The following is a 20,448-nucleotide window of genomic DNA, read 5'->3' as shown; positions in this document are numbered from 1 at the left end:
TATTTTTTGATGAAATGCTTTGATACTCAGAATATAAGGATATATTAATAGTGTAGACAAGATGACATGGTCAGAATGCACATGCATGCACGTGCGCGCATGCGCATTGATTGAAATGACCAATACAATTGATATAGACTTAACTTGTGCATTTTTTGATGAATTGCTTTGAAACTCAGAATATTAATATATATTAGAAGTGAAGACAAGAAGACTTGATCAGCGCACACATGCATGCATGTGTGTGCACGTGCGCGCGCGTGCAATGAGTAAAAGGACAGATATACTTGATATAGCCATAACTTTCATATTTTTTGATGAAATGCTTTGATACTCAGGATATCAGGATATATTAAAAGTGTAGACAAGATGACATGGTCAGAATGTATATGCATGCACGTGTGCGCATGCGCATTGATTGAAATAACCAATAAAAATGATAAAGACTTAACTTGCACATTTTTTAATGAATTGCTTTGGTTCTCAGATTATAAATATATATTAGAAGTGCACACAACATGACATGATCAGCGCACACATGCATGCACTTGCATGCACGTGCGTGTGCGTGCAATGAGTAGAATGACCAATATACTTGATATAGCCAAAATTTCCATATCTTTTGATGAAATACTTTAATACTCAGAATATAAGGATATATTAATAGTGAAGGCAAGATGACATGGTCAGAATGCACATGCATGCACGTGCTCGCGTGCGCAATGATTGAAATAACCAATATAATCGATATAGACTTAACTTGTACATTTTTTGATAAATTGCATTGAAACTCAGAATATAAAGATATATTAGAAGTGTAGACAAGATGACATGGTCAGCGCACACATGCATGCACGTGAGTACGCGTGGAATGAGTAAAATTACCAATATACTTGCTATAACCATAACTTTTACATTTTTTGATGTAATGCTTTGATACTCAGAATATATAGACATATTATTAATGTAGAAAAGACGACATTGTCAACATGCACATGCATGCACGTGCGCACGCATGCAACGCTTAAATGACCAATATACTTGATATAGCTGTAACTTTTATACTTTTTGATGAAATGCTTTGAACTCAAAATATGTAGATATATACTAATAGTATAGATAAGATGACACGGTCAACTTGGATATGCATGCACGTGTGCACGCTTGCAAAGCGTTAAATGACAGATATACTTAATATAGCCGAATTTTTTTTTATCTTTTGATGAAATTTGAATATAAAGATGTATTGAAACTATTTGAAAGTGTAGACAAGTTGACATGGTCATTTTGTACATGCATGTCCGTGCGCGCGCGTGTAATGCGTAAAAAAACAATATACTTGATTGCCTTATTTAATGAAGCTTACAGGGAATAAGACACCAAAAGGAAGTTGGGGAGCGTTTGGGGAACATCTGTAACGGTCCCCGTTACAATTAATACTAGTTTTTATTGACCTACAGTGTTCTCCATCATTTGAAATTTTACTGTGTTGCAGACTTTACGTAAAGCACTAATATTTTCCCGATCAAATTCGCAACTAATTACCCAAGCATACACGCACACACATTTTTTTTGACTCAATAATTCGTTTCACAAATGGTTTGATTGTACGTATTAATAAAAAATGAATTAATATATATTGAAAAGAATTAGAATGTCTCCAAGTGTATTTAATAATATACATAATATAACACAAACCAACTGAAAGATCCCCCCCCCCCCAAAGCTTAAAAAAAATTAATAGTATTTTAAGAAAAATACTTATATTTTATATTTGTATCAGTATTTATCAGTTGTAAGTATTAAAGTATTAACCTTGATATTTTTATATATAACTTTATATTCTACACATGTGCACTGAAGAGCAGAGGGAATTCTGTTCAATACAATCGAACTACGTACCCTCTTTAAAAGTAAATTTGCCCTGTTTTTTTTTTTTTTTCTTTTTTTTTTTTTTTTTTTTTTGTTGATCGAATTACTGGTAGATTTTTGAAGTTAGAAAGAAAACTTTAGAAAAGTAAAATACTTTTAGGGAGTGCCTGTACATTCTTCAACAATACATGTACATCAATTAATTTAGATGATTACGGTATGATATACTTGACTCACGTTGCTGTCATAATTCTAAAGACGTTATTCTGCAGTAAAAAAATATATTTAACTAGAAACTCATTGCGAGCAATGAGAGGTCTTCCGTCCGATTCTGAAAACAAAACGAAAATTCAAGCTGAAAAAGTGTTTAAAGAAATTCAGACACTCTGGAGATTTAACCCTGGTCGTCAACGTGAAAATCCAACGTGCTAATCATTAACAATTCGCTTTTTTGCATCACTTCCTGTTACGACCGGAAGTAACGGCGATACAAGATTTTCTCACGATTCAAATGAAGTGATGACCTTTTATCAGTCCTGAAAGTTTTAGATTTCAGTCGTTTACTGTTGCCGAGCCGTATCTTGAGAACAGATTCTAATTTTGAGGACAGGTAGACAAGGACCGGAAGTGAATTTTAGAAAAATCTCTGACTTTTCTCTAGACATTTGCAGTATCTACAACATGAATAATTATTTCAAGTACTTTATCGATAAGCAATATTTATGAGAAAGTTAAATATAAAAATAACGTAGTTTATCTCCTAAAACCGGAAGTTGACGTTTTTGATTTCGGTGGAATCTAATATATTTCAAAACAGTGAAAGAGATGCAATAAAGTGATGCAAGTTTTAATTTAAAAAAAGAAAAATTAAAATTTTGAATTCTTTGATCACTTCCTGTGACGACCGGAAGTGACGGCTGACGCTCTGAACCCAAATGGTTTTGCCTACATCTTAAGGTCTGTTGCTCATATAAGTTTGGTGTCTTAATCTCTTACCGTTTCCGAGATCTTGCTCAGACAACTTCTCATTTTGAGGACAGAAAAACACGCGACCGGAAGAGAATTTTACAAAGCTTAAGATACTTGACGTTACTCTAGACATTTGCAGTCTAAATAACACATTTAGAATTCATTTCAAATGCTACAAAAGACATTAATAACTACAGAAGATATTAATGGGAAAGGAAAATACTCAAATTATGTAGTTTTTCTCTTGTAACCGGAAGTTGACGTTTTTGTTTCCGGTGGGACTAACATATTTCGAAACTACAAAAGAGATGCAATAAAGTGATGTAAGTATTGATTTAAAAAAGAAAAGTTGAAATTTTACGATTTCTTTGATCACTTCCGCAAGCAACCGGAAGTGCCGACGACGAACAAAAAGTAGCGACCCGGCTAGTATCTATCACGAGCTATAATCCCTGAAAGTTTGACATTGATATCTCTTGTCGTTCTTGAGATTATCCGCGGACAAAATGTCATTTTGAAATCAGAAAATGGTCTTTAACTTGGCACCGGAAGTAAATTTCCAAATTTTCTCTCATATAGATCAAGTTCATTTTACAACACACTATTCCTGAAAATTTCATTTAAATCCATTCAATAGTCTTTGAGAAATCGCGTGCACAAGATTAGAAAGTGTCTTAAAACGAAAAAAGCGAATTCCTAGAGTATGTTTGAATCAACATTAAAACAAATTATATATTTAGTAATCCGATAAGACGCTTTATTATCCCTACTAATATCGCAGAAAAATATTTAAAAACAAAAAAATTGAAAAAATCGATTTTTGAAAGCCACTTCCTGTAGCGACAGGAAGTGCCGACGGCGTACAAAAATAAGCTTCCCGACAAGTCTTTATCACGATCTATTATTCCTGAAAGTTTTACATTGATATCTTTAGCCGTTCTTGAGATTATCCCTGGACAAAATTTCATTTTAAAATCAGGAAATGGTCCATTACTTGGCACCGGATGTGATTTTTGGAATTTGCTCCCGGATAAAATAACTTCAGCCTACGACACATTTTCCCTGCAAATTTCATCCCAATCCACTCAATAGTCTCTGAGAAATCGCGTGCACAAAATTAGAAAGTCAAAAAAATAATAATAAGAATAATAATAATAAGAAGAAGAAGAAACAGTAGAATCACTATAAGGTCTTCCGTGAAGACGAAAGACCTTAATAATAATAAGAAACAGTAGAATCACTATAAGGTCTTCCGTGAAGACGGAAGACCTTAATTAGTTTTTAGATATTCAAATAATATTTTTCAAAAATGCAACTAGCAATTATACGGTAACATGGAAGTGCGAAAACAAATGAATTGTCTTTGGGCCTTCATGTCCAGCGAGGATCTATAGGAGATAATTGACAATGCAAGGTGAAGCAAGACAATGTGGCCTAATTAAGAGAAAGACATGTAATTAAATACTCTGCATTATAAATTGAAAGACGGTAGATATGTTTGATTAAAGGTTCAGTTAGAGAACATTTATGTATTGATTTCTGATTATCACAGATCTTACTGTGTCGTAAAATTTTTACTGTGTCGCACTCTTTAAATTTGAATCGTTACTGTGTCGGGGGAAATTTTACTGTGTCGGGGCCGATACAGTAAAACAGCTCATGGAGAACCCTGGACCTAACTTGTGGACAGTACAAAGTAATTTTACCTGTAGCTGTCCAGTATGTTAATGATTAATTTGAGAGTTCGAGATCATCATGTCAGATATTAGACTTTCCTCGGATGTTAGCATCTCAGACAGTATTCCACTTAAAACCATTACTTGACTTAAATGGGTCGAAGTGCTGTCAGGATAGTCCCTTTCAAAAATATTTTGTCAAATCATACTGCACTTTCTGCGATGCTCTTACAAATCTTTCAATGATTTTATTTACCTTAATTACATCTTTTGATCTTGTAATTTTCCCCACGTATCCATCAGAAGTGTATTATCACATTTAAATTGCTTTATATGCAAAGGACATAACACAATCAAAATTACTTCCCCCAACGCTACGCTTGAACAAATCTGACAAATATATACCTACAGGTTGTCAAAAATTAGTTTATTTCATAAACTATATTTTAAAACCAAGATTCTGTTTAAAAAAGCTTCAAATATGAATTTTTACATATATAATATTGATAAATGAACGATATTTGTATGTCAACCCTTTTATTATCTACATGTCCTTATGAATACTTCGAAAACAAAACATGACTCATTCGGATTAATTTTTTGTGAGAAACTTACTTGATATTTTGTGATTTAAAAAATTATAACATAACTCACAATTTACTTGACAAGTACATATGATTACAAACATATATTGTCATCATGTTATATGTAATTCTGGCGAAAAATGGACGGTCACATTTTAAGATACGTTGAAAATAGAAAGGATTTCATCAGAGAATATGCATTTCCTGAATATAGGTATGTGTATATCTAGCTGCAGAACTGTAGCGTTGTGGTTTTATACTCTAGTCTTTGACCACGACCTTATGGTCAAAGACTAAAATATATAACCATAACGCTACAGTTCTGTAGCTAGTGTATGTCATCTACTGGCCAAACAATGTACCCTTATTAGTATAAATTTTACACGGAAAGTGAAAATATTGTCTCTTCAATCAATTCTCAGTAAGAAAAAAGACGGTTTTTTAAATATTTATTTGCATTTCATAACGTTTTATTAATCGATGCTGATTTGTTTTTAGTTTTCACATTTCATGCATTTTACATTAACATTTTGAAATATGAATACGTTCATGTATATATTACATCATGAAATTTTAAATATACTAAATTGTGTATCCTTGGTAAACTGAAAAAATAGATATGAAATAAAAATCTAAAATGAAAACCTCATTAGATTTTAAGTAAATTTTTACCAACAGCCTAACAACAGTCGTTAACACCGCAACAAAAGAGAGAGGGAGAAACTAATAGAGCTTAATTTAACCAGACTGAATAACTTTGCATAATATACAGTTAATAAATCTAAAGAATTATGCGACTTGTTCTAAGACACCGTGATTGTAACAAATTACATAATTATTAAATTATACACGGAGTAGAACATTAAAAAAATATTAAAAGTGTGTAAATTATAACTTCTAAGTCCTAACGAAGGCGTGACGTTATGTGGATTTCACTAAAATATATTACCAATACTAAAAGTCAGGTACATAAATAACTGTACAGGTATATCTTACTCTACGTACTTTAAAAGGAGACTGCTTATAAACTCTCCCTGCCACAGAAGCAGATTCCGTTTAGTACCTGTTGTAAATGTAAATGCTGTACTGTTAAGATTGTTGGTTTAGGCTTGTTTCACTTTCCTGTTTTTCTTCTGACCTTTCCCTTTGCTTTTTCTAGTGCCTCTCTCTGACTTTTTTGGCCCTTGTCCTTGTCTTCCTGTTTTGGTCTTCTTTGCCTTTTTTGGTCCCTGTTTTTTTCTGTTGTTTTTCTTGGTCTTCCTTTTGGAGTTTGGTGTTGGTTTTGGTGACGTTACAGCAGGGACTGGGTCTGGTGGTAATAGAGGTCCTAGATTCCCTCCCTCGGGAGGATCTTCATTAATCATACGCTTGTGTCTCAAAGCTTTGAAAAAAGAATCAGAATAATTAAATATTCATGTATTGCCTTCTTGAAATTTTTATACTTAAAGTTAAGCAGATATTTTGCAGTTTTTTACTTCCCACTAAGAAATACAAAATGACCATTCCATAACAAGAATGCTGTATGTGTACTTATTAAAGCGGGCTTCATATTTAAGCAGCTTTGGCGCGGACAACGATGCGCTAATTCAAGACTAAGAAATCATTTTATGAATACAATATACAGCGCGGTAGTGTGTTGCGCTAATTCATGAATACGCCACAATCTCAATACCTAGTGATTGCGCTAAATTTTGAATACGTCAATTTATGTACACGTACAGTATGTAGTGTTTTGTAGTGTTTAAAGATAAAGTTTACCTCTGCTTTCTCTGATGTTATATTCCGCATCGATCTGTTAAATGAAAAAAAAATAAATTTCAAATAATTAAATTTAACATATTGTTGTCGCATTGTTGAAGGTGAAAAACAATCATTATATTACTAAAACATGGAATATTTTGTCAGACATCATCTCAAACTGAATACTCTTTACTGAAACACTAAGAGAATAAACTCATTATGTAGGCAATATTTTGATGCAATTTCTGAACACCAGATTTCTTTACAACCATAAAAAATAGAGGAAATTTGAATGGTTTGAATGGTGTGCGATGTTCTTTTTCTAAATAAAATTAATTTTATATTCAGGATTGATTCTCAAAACCTTTTTTAAAAATTATTGCTTGAAACTATATATATAGTGTATTTCATGAATTAAATAAATATGGTCTATTCATTCATTTATTGTTATTCAGATATCTGACTCAAACTTTTAAAAATGCTGACAAAAAGACATAATCAAAATATTGCTTTTCATTTTAATTGTTAATATTGCGCAAAAATCATCATAGAAAATCACTAAGAACAATTGACTTTTACCTGTTTGGAAAATTCTGTGCGAATCTGAGAAAATTTGTGAGAATCTGCCAGGAGGCTGCAACACAGGACTAGCAGAAAAGGAGTCGTCCACATTTCTTGAGGTTGCAGTCGTTAATGACAACCTTAGGTGTCACATTTATAAGGAACTTAATTATGCAAACAGATTTGTCCAACATTGTCCATCACTGACACGCCATAGCCGAGACAGGGAGGAGCTTCTTGACAAGGTCACTAACAACTCCATGCAGTGTGTTAATTAACATAGGTCAAAAAGTAACTGGAAAACCAGTTAGAACTAGTTGAAACAAGATTTTTATCAACTGATGATGGTTTAAAAATCTTTACTTACATATAAGATTTTAGATTAATAAACATTGGAGGTGTTAAAAGACGATTATTTCGCTTTAAAAGCACTGAGTCTTGCACACATGACCCATACATATACAATTTAAAACATCGGGGCGAACTGTCCATTTTCCAGGACAAAGACAATGTGAGAGCGCCATAAACAGACAAAGTATATGAAAAAATAAATACATCTTTCACTACAACTAGTCTACTTAATCAAATATATAATTCTACATTTTTTGTTTGAACTTTGGATACGAATATAAAAATGTAATTTAAAAAAAAAAACTATGGAAAAAAATCCAGCTCGTCTGTTGTACTCTAATGAAGTGAGATGTTTAGTTATGAAAAAGAAAAAAATAATCCAATAGTTATCAACTCCGTAAATTCTGTTTAAAAAAAACGAATTGTGAACAGAGCAAATAGCAAACCTCTAGAAACACAAGGGGTAGGATCAGGTGCCTAGGGAAAGTAAGCATCCCTGTCGACCAGTCACAAACTCTCTCTATGTTTATGAGATTATCAGAGTAATCCTTCATTGGAAGTATAAAAACAATGGACAAACATTTAGTAAAGAAACTTCACTGTCAACATTTGACCTAAAGATATGTTGTATTTCAAACAAGTTAATTATAACTACTTACTAATTACTGAATAAATAGGGGAAGTTGACGATGGAAAAACTAAAGTCGCAAAGTTTGACACATTATTTACTTGATAGTCAATAAATTCTACAGTCAGTATAACATCCAAATATTAAACAGATGTTGCAGACTGTGTCTTTTTTTTTTAAAGTTGTGTATATCGAGTGCACATGTACATATGGATGACAATTTATATTGTTAATTTATAAAGCAACAACGATATACCTCATGCACTGTCGTATTGAAGGCTAAATCCAAAGTATTCTTCTTTTCATTAAGAATTTATAGAATAAATTCTACCCCTGATGTTTTGGGGTCCGTACGTGTTTGCTATGCTTACAGTGTGAATGTTCCTTCCAATTTTGGAGCTTGATGACTGTTTTTTTTTCTTCATATTTCATCACAATATAAAACAGTCGGCTGATAAGGGAGCACAATTTAAGCCTAATGAATTTCAACAGTTCTCCAAAGAATACGAAAATACTGTCAATGAACTCCAACAAAAATCATAATAGAATCTTCAGTGTAGTTGTGATTTGAGCAGTCATTTTACAGATGACCAATCGCAAGTTAATTTCCATTAAGTTCCATTTTTATTGAAAGAAAAGTTGTCCATGATGTCAAAAACCTAATCTTTATTCTATCATGAGGAATTTGGTGAAAAGTAATACTTTTGATGTATTTGATTTTTTTGTAAAAAAAAAAAAAAAACAAAAACAAAAAAAAACGGATTTCAACTTTTCTAAAATAAATTTTTGAGGTTAGAAAACCACATTTAATTTACACCACAAGAAAGAATAAGTTGAAGTATACATGTAGAAGTTTGATGTTTTCCTTCACAGCAGTCGAGGTAAACTTTAAGATTAAGGACTTGGAACATTTACTTGACCCTGCAACGTACATGTACATGTATCTGTAATTGTTTGTAACGATTTTATGAAGTTTTGGAATAAAATATACTCATTAGGCACAAAATCATTTTCTGTCTAATATATGGTCAAATTGTATATTATTTAATTATTTTTATAATTTAATATTATATACTACATATGTATATTATAATGGAACACATTCACTTTTGTTCATGTATGCTTGTTATATTAATTCAACGCTATAATTGTATTTCTTGGGTAATAAAGATTACCTTTAAAAAATCACTCCGTTGAGTGGGATATCGAAAGTACATTGCATTTAAAATAAAAGAATTTCTTTTTTTTGAAAAGGAAATGTAAGTACATGTATAAGTTGGACTACCAGATATAGAATTAAAAATACAGTTTAAATAATGAGCTTTTCAAATAAAGTCAATACTGTTCCAAGCTTTGTCAGAACCATTTCTGGTCTACCAAAAACGGAAGGATACGTGGATCGCATTTTGCCTTTATTTGTCCAATACGATACTTTATACTTTTAAACTCTTCTTTCATTCTGACAAAATGTCGAGGTCTTTCTCTCTATATTTAGCCTATAAGTTGGCGTACTCTCAACGTTATTCGTATTTTAACGTCATGAAATGGGGTCCTTGAAATTTGGACCTTTTTAAATGATTGCTTTCATATTGTCATATATCATATAACACCAGTAATGTTATGTCAATGTTATTTTTTATAGTCAAAAGTAGAGGAAGAAAAATAACATTTAGGAGCATGTATTATAGATGGTCAGTATCTGTATTTAGAACGAACAAATTAATTATTACTAATAAAATGGTGTCCAAATCAGCATTTTGAGAGTACATGTATTTCTAGCTTTTCCAAAAGAAAAAAGTTTGAATTACAAAAATAATAAAGATGCACTCTTTGACATTCTTTTTTCTTTTCCATTTTTTATCTTAAAGCGGTGGCATCATTATGATTAATATAATAAATAAAGCATATACATGTAGTACATGATATATGAAGATAACGAACATTATTCAAGCTTAAAGTCCAATTAAATAATACAAATTGGGTGCAGAGCAAACACAGACCTCCAAAAACATCAGAGGTGGGTTCAGGTGCCATGGAGGAGTGCATCCCCTGCCGACCGGTCATATCCACCGTGTGCACCTTGTTATGAAAAACAGAAAAATCCGTAGACAATTCAGTGTGTAAATAATGGCCTAACAATTAGTGTGAAAAATGTCAGTTAGCATTTGACTTAATGACAGGTTGCATTTGCTGACAATGTCATTGTATCGACCATATAACTTGCCAAATGATTACTTCAAACGAGATTGTTCATATCCTTGTTTCATCAACTTGTTAATCAATAGCTTGTCTCGTTTCAGAAATTGCTCATACGTAGAGCATGCTCTTGCGTATCGAATCAACTGGGGAACAAAAACCCCATATGCAGGTGATCAGAATGTTTTTTAATAAAATAATTTTGTAAACGACCAATGAAAAGGTAAGTATATTTATGAGTTTCATTTATATTTAAAAAGCAGCTGTCTTTCAGTTCAAAAAGCCTGGACTTTAATTTATCTCGGGGAATAGTTGTATAAAAGAGTTGAAAAGTCGTACGTTTTGATGTTATTGATTTTGTTAAAATTTTGTTATTTCTAATTTTTAAAAGTTTCTTGGAGTTTTAAAGTATCCACGTCTGATTTACACCACTTCTCCAACACTGTTGTACAGTACTCCTAAAGTTTCTCCTTCTTTGCTGTAAATATTTTAGTGAGAAATAAAGAAAGAGGCTTGGTAAAACGTTTACTAGAACCCGCTATGTATCTATGTTTGTAAAGATTTTACGGAGTTTTGGAATCCAGTATAAATATGGTATTTCAAATTTATTTTGATTGTTGGGAATATCAAAAAATATTTAAAAATGACATATTGTTTTGAAGCATTTCCTCCTTAGAAAGGGAGTAATGGGTATAAGATAGATTAGTACTTGCAGAGTTAAATCAAAATTCCTCCAAAATACAATTGAAATAATGAGCCTTACAAACAAAGACAATGTTGTTACCTGCTTTGTCAGCAGGAACAGTACATACTGATCGTGTAATCAATCTCGTATTTAATTGAATTTCTTGTTTCACTTCTGCATTGTCGAAGACAGAAGGATAGATGGTTCTCATTTGCCCCTCAATCGCTTAATGCGTGATTTCAACATAGGTCTCAATTGCATGCCTCAATATCACAGGTTTATAATTCCTTTTTATTTTTTAATCAGACCGGTTTTTTAAAAACATTTTGCTGTCAAGACTTGGATAAATATTTTGCATATAAATATTCCTTGCTTCCCCATACATTTTATCCAAACTTACCACACATCACAAATAAAATTTTAATTCAAGTAGACTAACTAATTTTGAATATGTGGCACACAGTATGTAATTATCTTTTTTTTTTCTTGGAAGAAACTAATTGAGTCTAATTGTCATTACAGGCCTTTACTTTTACGAAATCAATGCTTGACCTGACCACAAGAAAACATTCCTCCTATGAATGCCTTTTATGTTTGGCGACACACTTATTACATGTCAAAGTGGTCAGTCCAGGTAGATTAATAATTACCAATCAAAGCTGATTCAAATAAGTACCATCCACAGGTAAGGATATCTAGTTTATCAAGTCCCGTATTTTCTTATCATAATGATACCTGATTGATTCCAATTTTTTTTTTAATCTTGCTATACAATTTTAAGGAAACGATTGTTTTCATTTCTTTTTTTGTTTTGAATTTTTTTTTTCAATTAAAATTTTCGATTTAGTTTCAAAGATGCGACAAGTTCTGTTTTTGGTGGTTTTCCTCTTTCATCATATCGATGCAGTGCACATGTTACTTAACGAGAAGGTAAATGAATTCTGTGAAATTATTAAAGTAAACAAAATATCCAGTAATTTTTATTTAACATTTTCGTTCAATATTTTTGCATTAAAATTGTACCAAACATGTAGTAATTTCCTAAAAATTTCTGTTGTACAATGACATTACAAATATTTGAATGGCTGTACACCCTGCATCCTCTATCTATCTTTTAACTGTTTTAAATGTTTCAGAGAGCGAAAGTCGATCACAATGGAACTCTAGAACCCTCATATTCAAATTATTTGAATGATCGACGAGATTTTTCAAAACTCAGTGGAATAATTACAGAAATATTAAGGACAATAAAAGCAGCGAAGGTACGTACAACGAACTTCTATTTAGCAGTGTCATACCAAAGGTTTGTTTATTGCCTTTTTATGTTTGTGGTCAAGTAAAAAATTGTTCACCAACCAAGATAATAAGACACAATTACAAGGTTTACAAACGTATCATAACAGAATAATGTTTTTATTGTTTCACCTGTTTTATATGTAAGAGATTATTGCAAATTGCAAAGTACCGAAAAGAATATATATAGGTAAAACCTCTCAATAAATTGCACGACGTCGTATTATTTTATTTCAGATTTTGAAGAAAGTCAGGATTCCCTTGAGAAAAATATTTTTTAAAAATCTTGTGTAGATTTATACGAAGCTATACGGTTTGAAAATTTGCATATATTTCGATGGAGAAAATTATTAAAGTTGGCGCACAAATATACCTTTTTTATAGCCAAAGTTATGTCTAATATATATCATAATAACACTACTTTTGAAAACTTCAGATCCTCATACAAAAAAATTATTTTATTAATATAAAATACAGTTTGATGACATCGGCAACTCCATGCATATCAAACAACGTATGAACATGAACAGAACCTGTTCACAAAAAAATGTCCATGTGTACCAATTGTTCCCAGTTAATAGCAACCTTGATTTTGTATTCTTATAAAGCAGAATTTATTTCAAAAACTTTTACATGGAAAGAAGTTTCTTGCTGTGGCCTTCAATTCGACATTTACATATTGACGACGTTTTATTAATTAACAACATTCATTTTCATTCCTAAGTTGAATCGATATATGCGAATCGCACTCGAAATAAAGGACACCACATTACATGTAATACAAAGTATTTTAAGTATCCAAGAAAACTTCACATAGCAATAATATATGTCTTTCTGTGTGTATCTTACTGAAGTGTTATTCTTCCGTATTTTTTAACTTTAATTTCAGACGTTACTAACGATTGAGGAATAGTTTTACAACACGTCGATTTTATTTATAGGTCGCCGGATAATTCTGGGAAGTTTCCCTTTACATTTTTTTTTCCAAAGTCAAATCCACCCACCCATCCATTTAATTAATTCCGGCATAAGATGTGTTTTCGAATCAATTTCCTTCAAACAATCAAAGAGTAATCTCCTCATTAACACACGGAAGCCAAGCAGTAACTGTCTTACCTCGTTCACATTTTGAAAAAGCTTAGCTAGACTGCATACAGATCTTCTGTTCTTTATTTTCCACATCATTTTAGTTCGATACAAGATATTCTTCATCAATGCGGATATCATTGTTGGACAAGGAATGTTTTAGTTTTGTCCATGCAACACAGTGAATACATTGGATTCAGGAAACATCTCACTGGCGGTATTGAATGAAGATAGCGAACATTGATCATGATTAATCTTATAAATCCTGCATAAGCCATGAACAGGGGGAAATCGGATCTCTGGAAAAACCTTATCTAGAGGGATCAGGTGTCTAGGAGGAGTAAGCATTCCCTGTCGACCGGTCACATCCTCTGAGTCCTCTGTATAATGCATGTTCAGGTAAAAGGAATATTCCGTGCTCAAAATTTGAATAAAAACAATGACATATTAGCAATTGTTATGAATATGTCAGTCAAAATACGATCTATGATACTTACAACGGCACCTCAATATCGACGTCAATGCCGGGTTACATGTATAGCATGAGCTCATCTCGACTTCGTGGAGATAAGCTAATGATTTCAAAAGCTTGAATGTACTTTAGCCACATGAACGATCTAGTAATGAAAAAGATGACCAAATTTTGACCGACATAATTCCTACAAATTGTTAGGCAATTTGGATCAAGGACTACTCTGTTTATTTGATCAACAGAGGGCTCATAGAGGATATGACCAATCGACAGGGAATGTTTAATTCTCCAAAGAACCTATCCTCCCTTTGGAGGGGTCTGTGTTTTTGCCCGTCCTTAATTTGTATTGTTTTTTCGAACAATATTTTTTAGATTGATCACTGTGATTGTGATTGATCTTCATTTTTTTCATTACCAGAACGTTCTGTTTATTCATCTATTTAAGGTCCCAGTTTGATACATGAACTAGAAATCATTAGCTCGCCTCCACGAAGTCAAGAAGAGCTTGTGCTATATAATTATTCCGGCGTTCCGTTTATTTGTTTGTTTGTTGTTTAACGTCCCTCTCGAGAATTTCTCACTCATACGGAGACGCAACCACTAGCAAATTTTTGACCTATACTCGGCACTTAGGGCCATTGAGCAGTAAGGGATCTTTTTCGTGCCAGCACCTACTGCGACACGGGACATCGGTTTATACGGTCTCATCCGAAGGACCGATCTCCACGTTCCGTTTAAGTTTTAGAAGCATGTCAATTCGTTGTTAAGCAACTATAAACCATACCTTGACCAAACTTGCCGGGATGATGCATCTAGGGATCTACACTACTAGATTTGCTTCGGATGCAGTATCTAACCTATTTTACTGGATGAACGACCAGGTTGAAATTTTTCGAGGAAGTATATCCCTTTTGAATTAAACTTGCTTGCATAATGCATCTAGGGAAGCATACTACAAGACTTGCTTCGGATGCTAAATCTGACCTTTTCTTTAAATGGTAAAACGTTTTATTACTTTGAAGTTTCGAGAAAGTCCAAGTAACTACATGAATAAGCCCTATGCTTACCAAACTTGCATGGTGGATTCATCTTGGGATGCAGATGTTGGATCTAACCTACGTTTTCTTGATAATTGAACAGGTACAAGTTTTAAGAGCAGATCGAACTATTTTAAAGTCACTGCGCTCGTTATAATTTTGCAAAATGACTTTTTTATATGCAACACGGATTTATCGTGCAGTTACTGCAATATGTTCATTTTTACGAAGTAACACATCATGTGAAAATGGATGTTGTTTTTTTTTTTTTAAATTAATATATATATGTATATTTTTCTCTTTTCAGATTTCAGAGAAGATATGTCCCATTGTTAACGTTCCTCACCCCAAGGTACCGACCAAATTACAGAAAGGGGGGAGGGGGCACTTAATTACTTCAGAAACATTTCATAAACATACAATAAATAACTCTTTTAACTATTTTCATGGAATTTTTCTATCTAATGAAGAGTACATATTTGACCAATATATAGAGCTAGGTATGTAAGGACTCTAAAAGCACATATTTTTGTGTTTTGAGGAACAAGAGGCCCAAGGGCCTAGAATCGCTCTTCTGAAAATTGTACAACCTATAATCTCATCTGTTTTAAGCCTCTTGGTAACCTATATATATAAGGATAAAGCCTTGAAATTCCAAAAGTAGGTCAGCATGGCAACAATTGACAAAGTTTTATAATTCCAAGCAAATTAGTATCTGAAATATATAAAATTAGTCATGAAGTTGCAAAAGTAGGTCACAGTGACCTACTTTTTGGATGATATACTCTGAGGATTCAAGATGCATCAACTGACAAAGTTTGATGATTCTAAGCCAATAAGTATCTGAAATAGTCATCAAATTCCTAAAACCGTGACATACTTCTTGGTTGACACACTCCGGGTACCCAAGATGCATCAACTGACAAAGTTTGATAATTCCAAGCCAATTAATACTTGAAATATTCAAATTAAGCCATCAAATTCCAAATGTAGGTCACGGTGACCTACTTTTTGGTTGACACACTTTGAGGACCCAAAATACATCAACTGACAAAGTTTGATGATTCTAAGCTAATTAATAACTGAAAAAGCCATAAAATTGCAAAAGTAGGTCACAGTGACCTACTTTTTCGTTGACACACTCCAGGTACCAAAGATGGATCAACTGAAAAAGTTTGATAATTCCAAGCCAATTACTGTTGGAAATATTCAAATTAAGCCATGAAATTCCAAAAGTAGGTCACAGTGACCTACTTTTTCATTGATACACTCCGAATACTCAAGATGCATCAACTGACAAAGTTTGATGATTCTAAGCCAATAAGTAACTGAAATAGCCATAAAATTCAGAAAGTAGGTCATGGTGACCTACTTCTTGGTTGACACACTCCGAGGACTTAAGATGCATCAAATGACTAAGTTTGATGATCCTATGCTTCAAAGTGTCCAAAATATTCCCTTAAAACAATTTGAAAATGAATACCTGTAAAATTCCAAAAGTAGGTCACTGTGACCTACTTTTTGATAAATCTGTTTTAAGGCCCCTAGGTGCATCAACTTACAAGGTTTGATGATTCCTAACCTCTTAGTATGTGAAATAATGACCTTTAACGTTTAGAAAATAAGCCATAAAATTCCATAAATTCAGAAAGTAGGTCACAGTGACCTACTTTTTGGTCGACACACTTCAAGATCTCATGATGCATAAACTGACAATTTTTGATGATCATAAGCTTCAAAGTATCCAAGTTATGCATCAAAAGTAAAATGAATACCTTCAAAATTCAGATAGTAGGTCACTGTGACCTACTTTTGAGTCAACATGATATGAGGTCCTTAGATGCATCAACTGACAAGATTTGATGACCCTAGGCCTTATAGTGGGCAAAATATGAAAGATTAAACAAAACCTAAATTTTGGTCAACTTTGAAGTGACCTTGAGACAACGCCCTTTGCCCCAGGGCGATTCCCAGTGCAAATTATCCTCATCCTTGTATATAAGTTCGGTGATAATCTGCCCAGTGGTTCTTGGGAAGATTTTTTAGCAACCACTACTTTTGTTTTTATTTCCCTAATTATATCCTCTTGTTTAAGGACCACATCCCTAGTTTTAGTATAAATGAAAGCTCTTTGGGCCAAGGATACTCTGTGACAAATTAAAAAATTGACTAAGGGGTGCTTGAGATATGGCCCATTTTCCAAAAAGTTTACGCACATCGCACAAATGGCCATAGCATTAGCTCTTTTAGCCTTTGGCTCAGAAGAGCTAACAAGAGGCCCATGGGCCACATCGCTCACCTGAGTAACTTTGGCCATGCTGTTCATTACCAGACTCCCCCCTTGTAATACCTATTGTGGCCCCACCCTCCCCCCAGGGGCCATGATTTGAACAATTTAGAATCTACACTATCCCAGGATGCTTCCACATAAGTTTCAGTTTTTCTGGTCCAGTGGTTCTTGGGAAGATTTTTAAAGATTTTTCCTATATATTTCAATGTAAAACTTGGATTCCCCCTATTGTGGCCCCGCCCTATCCCCTGGGTCATGATTTGAACAATTTAGAGTGTACACTACTTGAGGATGCTTCCACATAAGTTTCAGCTTTTCTGGCCCAGTGGTTCTTGAGAAGAAGATTTTTAAAGATTTTTCCTATATATTTCAATGTAAAACTTGTATTTCCTATTGTGGCCCCGCCCTACCCCCGGGGGTCATGATTTGAACAATTTAGAATCTACACTACCCCAGGATGCTTCCACATAAGTTTCAGCTTTTCTGGCCCAGTGGTTCTTGAGAAGAAGATTTTTAAAGATTTTTCCTATATATTTCAATGTAAAACTTGGATTCCCTATTGTGGCCCCGCCCTACCCCCGGGGGTCATGATTTGAACAATTTAGAATCCACACTACCCCAGGATGCTTCCACATAAGTTTCAGCTTTTCTGGCCCAGTGGTTCTTGAGAAGAAGATTTTTAAAGATTTTTCCTATATATTTCAATGTAAAACTTGGATTCCCTATTGTGGCCCCGCCCTACCCCCGGGGGTCATGATTTGAACAATTTAGAATCCACACTACCCCAGGATGCTTCCACATAAGTTTCAGCTTTTCTGGCCCAGTGGTTCTTGAGAAGAAGATTTTTAAAGATTTTTCCTATATATTTCAATGTAAAACTTGGATTCCCTATTGTGGCCCCGCCCTACCCCCGGGGGTCATGATTTGAACAATTTAGAATCTACACTACCCCAGGATGCTTCCACATAAGTTTCAGCTTTTCTGGCCCAGTGGTTCTTGAGAAGAAGATTTTTAAAGATTTTTCCTATATATTTCTATGTAAAACATTGATTCCACATTGTGGCCCCGCCCTACCCCCGGGGGTCATGATTTGAACAATTTAGAATCTACACTACCCCAGGATGCTTCCATATAAGTTTCAGCTTTACTGGCCCTGTGGTTCTTGAGAAGAAGATTTTTTAATGACCCCACCCTATTTTTGTCTTCTCTTGATTATCTCCCCTTGTGAGGGGACTTGGTCCTTCATTTTAACAATTTAAATTCCCCTTCACCCAAGGATGCTTTGTACCAAGTTTGGTCAAAATTGGCCCAGTGGTTCTTGAGAAGAAGTCAAAAATGTGAAAAGTTTACAGACGGACGGACAGACAGACAGACAGACGGACAACGGACAGACGGACGGACGGACGACGGACAAAATGTGATCAGAAAAGCTCACTTGAGCCTTCGGCTCAGGTGAGCTAAAAACTATAGGTTCGTGGATATTTGATTACGTGGATGAAGAATTAAGTAGTTATGAATATGAAATTTTGCATTTCGTGATGGACATTAACTTGGGTCTCTTCGAAAACAACGAAAATTAAATTAAACCCCCCACCAAAATTTGTGATTTCACAGTAGGTCTATTCATGTAACAAATTCTTAAACGTGTATAATGATTGGCTTTCTCTCGTTTTCAGTTTCTACTGAAAAGGACCTGTTATGACATTTTGAAAACCTTTAAAGACCGCTCATTCCGAAAGGCACCAGTTAGGAATAAGTGTGTTATCTTCAGAGCTTTTCCTGAGTGTTTGCAAGGTAAGGAGCAAAGTCATGAAGAATTCTCACTACACTTCCTATTCATTGTACTCGGGGATAAAACATTACTGGTATAAGGATGAAATATGGAGATAATGAACAGTAACCATGCTTAAAAATCCATTGAAGCAATACAAATTTGGAGCACAACAAACACGGACCTCTAAAAACATCAGAGGTGCATGGGACCAGGTGCCATGGAAAAATAAGCATCGCCTTTCGACCGGTCCCGCCCCAGTGTGCTCCTTGTCATGACTGGGCAAACGGAAAAATCCGTAGATATGTAATTCAGCGTGAAAATAATGGCCTAACACTTAATATGAAAAATGTAATTCAGCGTGAAAATAATGGCCTAACACTTAATATGAAAAACGTCAGTCAACATTCGACTTTGATAGATTGTATTTGCTAGCAAGGTCATTGTATCGACCATAGAATGTTGACTTTATACAAAAATGTCGATATTATTGTTTCATGAACTTATTTGTCAATAGCTTGCCTCATTTTGGAAAATGTTCGTACGTAAAGAATGCTCCTGCGTATTGAATAACTGGGAAACACAAACTCCATATGCAGGTGATAATGGTATAATCATAAAACATCGTCGATATATCTAAATGTTAAAATAAAGGCCACAGCATGAGACTTCCTTCCATGTTGAAGTATTAAATAAATTTTGCTTCAAAGGTCTGCTTATAACAGGGCGTAATTAGTAACCATGGAAATTTTAAGAGATTGTTGGAAGACTTGATCTCTAAAACCTACATACTTTAGATATTGTCAATCAGTAACTCAAGCATCTTTTTCATATCAACTTCGGAATACTTGTGTGTACCATAAGAATGTTTTTAACAAAATAATTTTGCAAATAACCAATGACAAGAGTAAATTTACGATTTCCATTTTTATTAAAAAAGCAGCTGTTCCACGATGTCAGAAAGCCTGGACTTTAATTTATTGTGGGAAATGGTTGTATAAAGTGTTGAACAGTCGTATGTTAACTCATTAGTGAGAAGTTCTGATAAACATGTAGCATATTATACTCTATACATGTATATTATTCCAAATTACATTGTACTTTTCGCTCTTAAAGAAAGTATTCAAGAAATTTATCGCAAGATTAATGTACACTGCACATTTTGTTTTCTGAAACAAATGTTACTTTTTCACTTAAAAGGTTTGCAAAAACCATCAAGAAGGAAACGGGACGTTGC

At 33.7% G+C, this 20,448-nt stretch overlaps 1 protein-coding gene across 1 annotated transcript; it reads right to left on the bottom strand.

The window, feature by feature from the left end:
• Positions 1-5,533: 5,533 nt before the first annotated feature.
• LOC133201003 (uncharacterized) lies at positions 5,534-7,542 on the bottom strand. The gene is made up of 3 exons (XM_061336809.1): positions 7,421-7,542; positions 6,860-6,893; positions 5,534-6,482 (listed from the first exon to the last, which is right to left on the bottom strand). The coding sequence occupies exons 1-3, from the start codon at positions 7,511-7,513 to the stop codon at positions 6,205-6,207; spliced, it is 405 nt and encodes a 134-aa protein (XP_061192793.1). The 5' UTR covers positions 7,514-7,542; the 3' UTR covers positions 5,534-6,204.
• Between the last annotated feature and the right edge of the window lie 12,906 nt (positions 7,543-20,448).

This window comes from Saccostrea echinata, unplaced genomic scaffold (assembly GCF_033153115.1).
Source record: "Saccostrea echinata isolate AGI-Se365-2 ecotype Australia unplaced genomic scaffold, CSIRO_AGI_Sech_v1 ptg000002l, whole genome shotgun sequence".
In the NCBI taxonomy this organism is placed as follows: domain Eukaryota; kingdom Metazoa; phylum Mollusca; class Bivalvia; order Ostreida; family Ostreidae; genus Saccostrea; species Saccostrea echinata.
The sequence above is the reverse complement of the archived record's forward strand: the minus strand, read 5'-3'. Positions and strand labels throughout refer to the sequence as shown.

Coding starts and splice junctions, on each gene's coding strand:
- LOC133201003 (XM_061336809.1), bottom strand. CDS start 7,513: ATGTGGACGACTCCTTTTCTGCTAGTCCTGTGTTGCAGCCTCCTGGCA. Junction 6,894..7,420: donor GCACAGAATTTTCCAAACAG/GTAAAAGTCAAT, acceptor TTCATTTAACAG/ATCGATGCGGAATATAACAT. Junction 6,483..6,859: donor TAACATCAGAGAAAGCAGAG/GTAAACTTTATC, acceptor CTTTTTTCAAAG/CTTTGAGACACAAGCGTATG.